Source organism: Penaeus vannamei, chromosome 29 (genome assembly GCF_042767895.1).
Source record: "Penaeus vannamei isolate JL-2024 chromosome 29, ASM4276789v1, whole genome shotgun sequence".
Lineage (NCBI taxonomy): Eukaryota > Metazoa > Arthropoda > Malacostraca > Decapoda > Penaeidae > Penaeus > Penaeus vannamei.
The window spans coordinates 23,255,802-23,259,474 of record NC_091577.1 but is presented as its reverse complement, the minus strand read 5'-3'; the positions used below and the strand labels follow the sequence as shown (position 1 = coordinate 23,259,474).

Sequence of the window (3,673 nt, the reverse complement as noted above, 5' to 3'; positions counted from 1 at the left end):
AGTAAATAAAATAGTTACCCCCCAAAAAATAAAAAGAAAATGAATTGCGATTCTTAACAGAGAATGGAAGTTAAGGAGGTATTTGTATATTTTCATGTTACATATTTCCGTACGTATAAACTCGGAGCCAGGTGGACCTCGGGGTATACTACAGAATGTATATGTACATATGCATATAACAGTAAAAATAATGATGATGAGGTATGGTAATGACATTTAATATGTAATAATAATGACACTAACAATAAAAATGACGATGATAATAATAATATCATCATTAATAATAATAGTAGTAATAATAACTAATATAATAATAATGATGATAATTATAAAAATAATAACAGAAATGATGATTATGGTTATCATTATTATTGTTATTATCATTATTACTATTATCATCATCGTCATTAGTATCATGATGACGATAATGATAAGCATATGTAACTTGGACAAACGTGGTGATAAGGATAAATGAATGCTAATAATATCTGCATTTAGGACGGGTTATGATTTTAATAAAACTGTGGGGTATTTACCAGAGGCATAATGAAAAAGATAATACATAAATACTTTTTAATGTTTTTTTCCCGATATATGTACAGCGTCTTAAATATTACGTTCCCAGCACCTTAGATGGAAAAACATTAATACATAAACCTGTAATGCCACAATACAAAATAAAATATTTACAAAATTCCTGCAAGTGTGCAGAACAAGGGCAGCTATGGTGTACTGTGTAGGACGTTCAACCATGTATTTACATTTTATATCTATGTTAATAATGCATTCATCAATATTTATACAAAATACAAAACGTGAATGTTGACAGGGAATGTCAAAGCATAATACAAAAATTATCTTACAAAGGGTAACACTTTACCTAGAGAAAAGAGCAAATTTAGCTTTGCTCTTCAAATCAACCTCACCCAGGCTGATAGGATGATTTTTGAAACGTCAGAGGAGAAATGTGCATGGGAATCGTACATCTCTGCAGGCATCAGGAATACAATTAGAACTACACAATGTACAGTCATCTAAAGATTAGCACCTTCATAATGACAATATGTATGAATTACTGGACGGAGGCAGAGGAAATATAATCAAAGGTCTTTTGTACTTGCAAAATTACTATGATCTCCCATGCCTGATTTCTACGTGTCGTAGGTGCATTTCAAGGCTGACTTGTGTATGATACAGTTATAATACATAATCATTAGCGGCTCTGGGGCCTTGGTACTTTCTTACACTAGACATCATCTTCCGACTTCAAGACCCTCCCCGCAGAGCACCCTGCCTTTCTCGGCGCGGAGTCGTCAGCTCGCGAACTACTGCAATGGGATCTTGGCGCGCGCTCGACCCCTCGTCTGGAACAGTTTTATAAGATGAACCTCAGCATGACCGCCAGGAGAATGCCCAGGCACACCACGGCGAGGATGACCCAGGCCACGCAGGCTCCCCCGCGGCAGCACACGCCCTTCATGTTCTTCTCCTCCGAGTGCACGGAGGCCGCCACCTTGGCCGACACGCCAGGCGGCAGCGATCCGTTCTTTTCCGAAACATGCCTCACCGGCAGAGGCTCGGGGTTGCCCTTCTCATCAACAACCAAGGGGCGCGGGCGGGCCATGGGCGGCAGAAGATGGGTCGGGATGCCAGGCGGGGCGCCGGGGGCAGCAGGCCCTAGGATGGTGGAGCCGGCTATGCTCCTGCGGTCGGCAGGCATCGTCCTGGCGGGCAGCGTGCCGTAGATGGGCCCCGGCGGCGGCGACGTAATGCGCATGTCGTAGATGGAGTTCACGCGGCGCGTCATCCCGGGGGGCGGGGGCAGCGACATGGGGCCCGGGGGCATCATGGGCGGGTAGCCAGGGGGCGGCATGGGGCCAGGGAAGGAGAGGGGGCCGCCATGGACAGGGCAGGGCTCGCCGTCCCAGGTGGCCATGGCCAGGGCAGGCACTGAGCGCGCGGATTTCAGAGTGCCGGGGTAGCCGTGGGCTCCAGGCGGGCCGGGAGGGCCGGGAGGGCCGGGGGGCCCAGGATGGTAGCCGGGGTAGTACCCGCCATACCCGTAGATCGGATGTGGCATCGGCGGCATGGCGCCATCGGGCATCCCGTGGCCTGCAGCCCGCTCGCTCTCTTCTTCAGTGGAAGTCGACGAGGAAGACGAGGACGAGGAGGTGGTGCCCGAGGGCGAGTGCGGCCGTGAGGGGGGGCGCCCGCTGGAGTAGGACGGGCGCGAGGGCGGGTAGTGCCCGGGCGGCCCGCTGGAGTACTGCGTGCCCGGGCTGTGGTGGTAGCCCCCGTGGTAGGGCACCAGGTTGGGCTGGCCGGAGTCCCGCGAGTCCCGGTGCGTCCGCCATGACTTGTCGGTGCGGTGGCTGAGGCGGTCGCTGGTGGAGGGCGGCCCGGCGCGGCTGCTGCCTCCGCCCACGGCGCCTGCGGGAGGGCGGGCGGTTAGACGCGGAGGAGAGGAGGAGGATGAATTGTAGTGATGAGGATTGACTGCGACGACGATTATCATGATAATAATGATGATAATGATAAGGATGATAATAAAGATGGAGATGATAACTACCATAATGATAACGATAATAATAATAATACTAGTAATAGTAACAGTAGTAGTAGTGGAGGAGGAGGAGGAGGAGGAGAAGAAGAAGAAGAAGAAGAAGAAGAAGAAGAAGAAGAAGAAGAAGAAGAAGAAGAAGAAGAAGGAGGAGGAGGAGGAGAAGAAGAGGATTAAGATGATGATGATCATAACGAAGAAGATAAAGAAGGAGAAGAAACAAGAGGAGGAAGAAATGGTAGTTATAGCAGTAGTAGTAATGATAATAATAGTGATCTCAACAACTGTAACAGCAGCAGTAGTAGTACAACTACAACTACTACTACTACCACCACCACTACTACTACTACTACAACTAATAATGATAATAATGATAATGATCATCATAATGATGCTAATAATAATAATAACAATAACAATGGTAATTATTATCATAATCACTATTATCATTATTATCATCACCATCATCATCACCATTGTCATTTGTATTAGCAATATCAATAGAAAAAATAAAGTAAATAAAAGCGAAATTATTTTTCAAAGAACAATGGTGTGTGTGTGTGTGTGTGTGTGTGTGTGTGTGTGTGTGTGTGTGTGTGTGTGTGTGTGTGTGTGTGTGTGTGTGTGTGTGTGTGTGTGTGTGTGTGCAGTATTCATTCTGAACAACTTGTGTGAGCGTGCGTGTTTGTTATCTTACCCACAAAGAATATGTAAAACAATGCTATACTACAAGGAAACAAAGATGATAAAACGACAATAAAAAAGAAAGGAGATATAGCACAGATAAAACAGAGAGAAAGAAAGAAAACAACAAAAAGTTCAATTCACAGATCCAATCTTCATATATTTCACAACAAGAAAGACCGCAGAACTGGATGGAAGAATACCTGGCCCGTATCTGTCCTGATAACCGCTCTGGTGGTAGTTCAGGTCGCGCTGTTGCCAAGCCATAGGAGTGCAGGGATCGCCCATGTCTAAGGCTCTACTCGGTGATCCCATGCTGTGGAGAGAGAGAGAGAAAAGAGTCAGTTTTGGTAACACTGACTGAGTCCGAGCTGTGGCAAGACGCTTGAGATATGTTGAGGCAACGCTGACGAAACACGAGATAATTCC

At 46.3% G+C, this 3,673-nt stretch overlaps 1 protein-coding gene across 1 annotated transcript in view; it reads right to left on the bottom strand.

Moving 5' to 3' along the window:
• Nucleotides 1-559: 559 nt before the first annotated feature.
• The window catches only part of LOC113807416 (uncharacterized), a 36,422-nt gene continuing 33,308 nt past the window's right edge, over nucleotides 560-3,673 (bottom strand). The window contains exons 2-3 of the mRNA XM_027358664.2: nucleotides 3,448-3,560; nucleotides 560-2,430 (exon numbers count right to left, since the gene is read on the bottom strand). Of these exons, the coding sequence (XP_027214465.1) occupies nucleotides 1,376-2,430; nucleotides 3,448-3,559 (1,167 nt within the window). The 5' untranslated portion in view covers nucleotide 3,560 and the 3' untranslated portion in view covers nucleotides 560-1,375. The remainder of the gene's footprint in view (nucleotides 2,431-3,447; nucleotides 3,561-3,673) is intronic.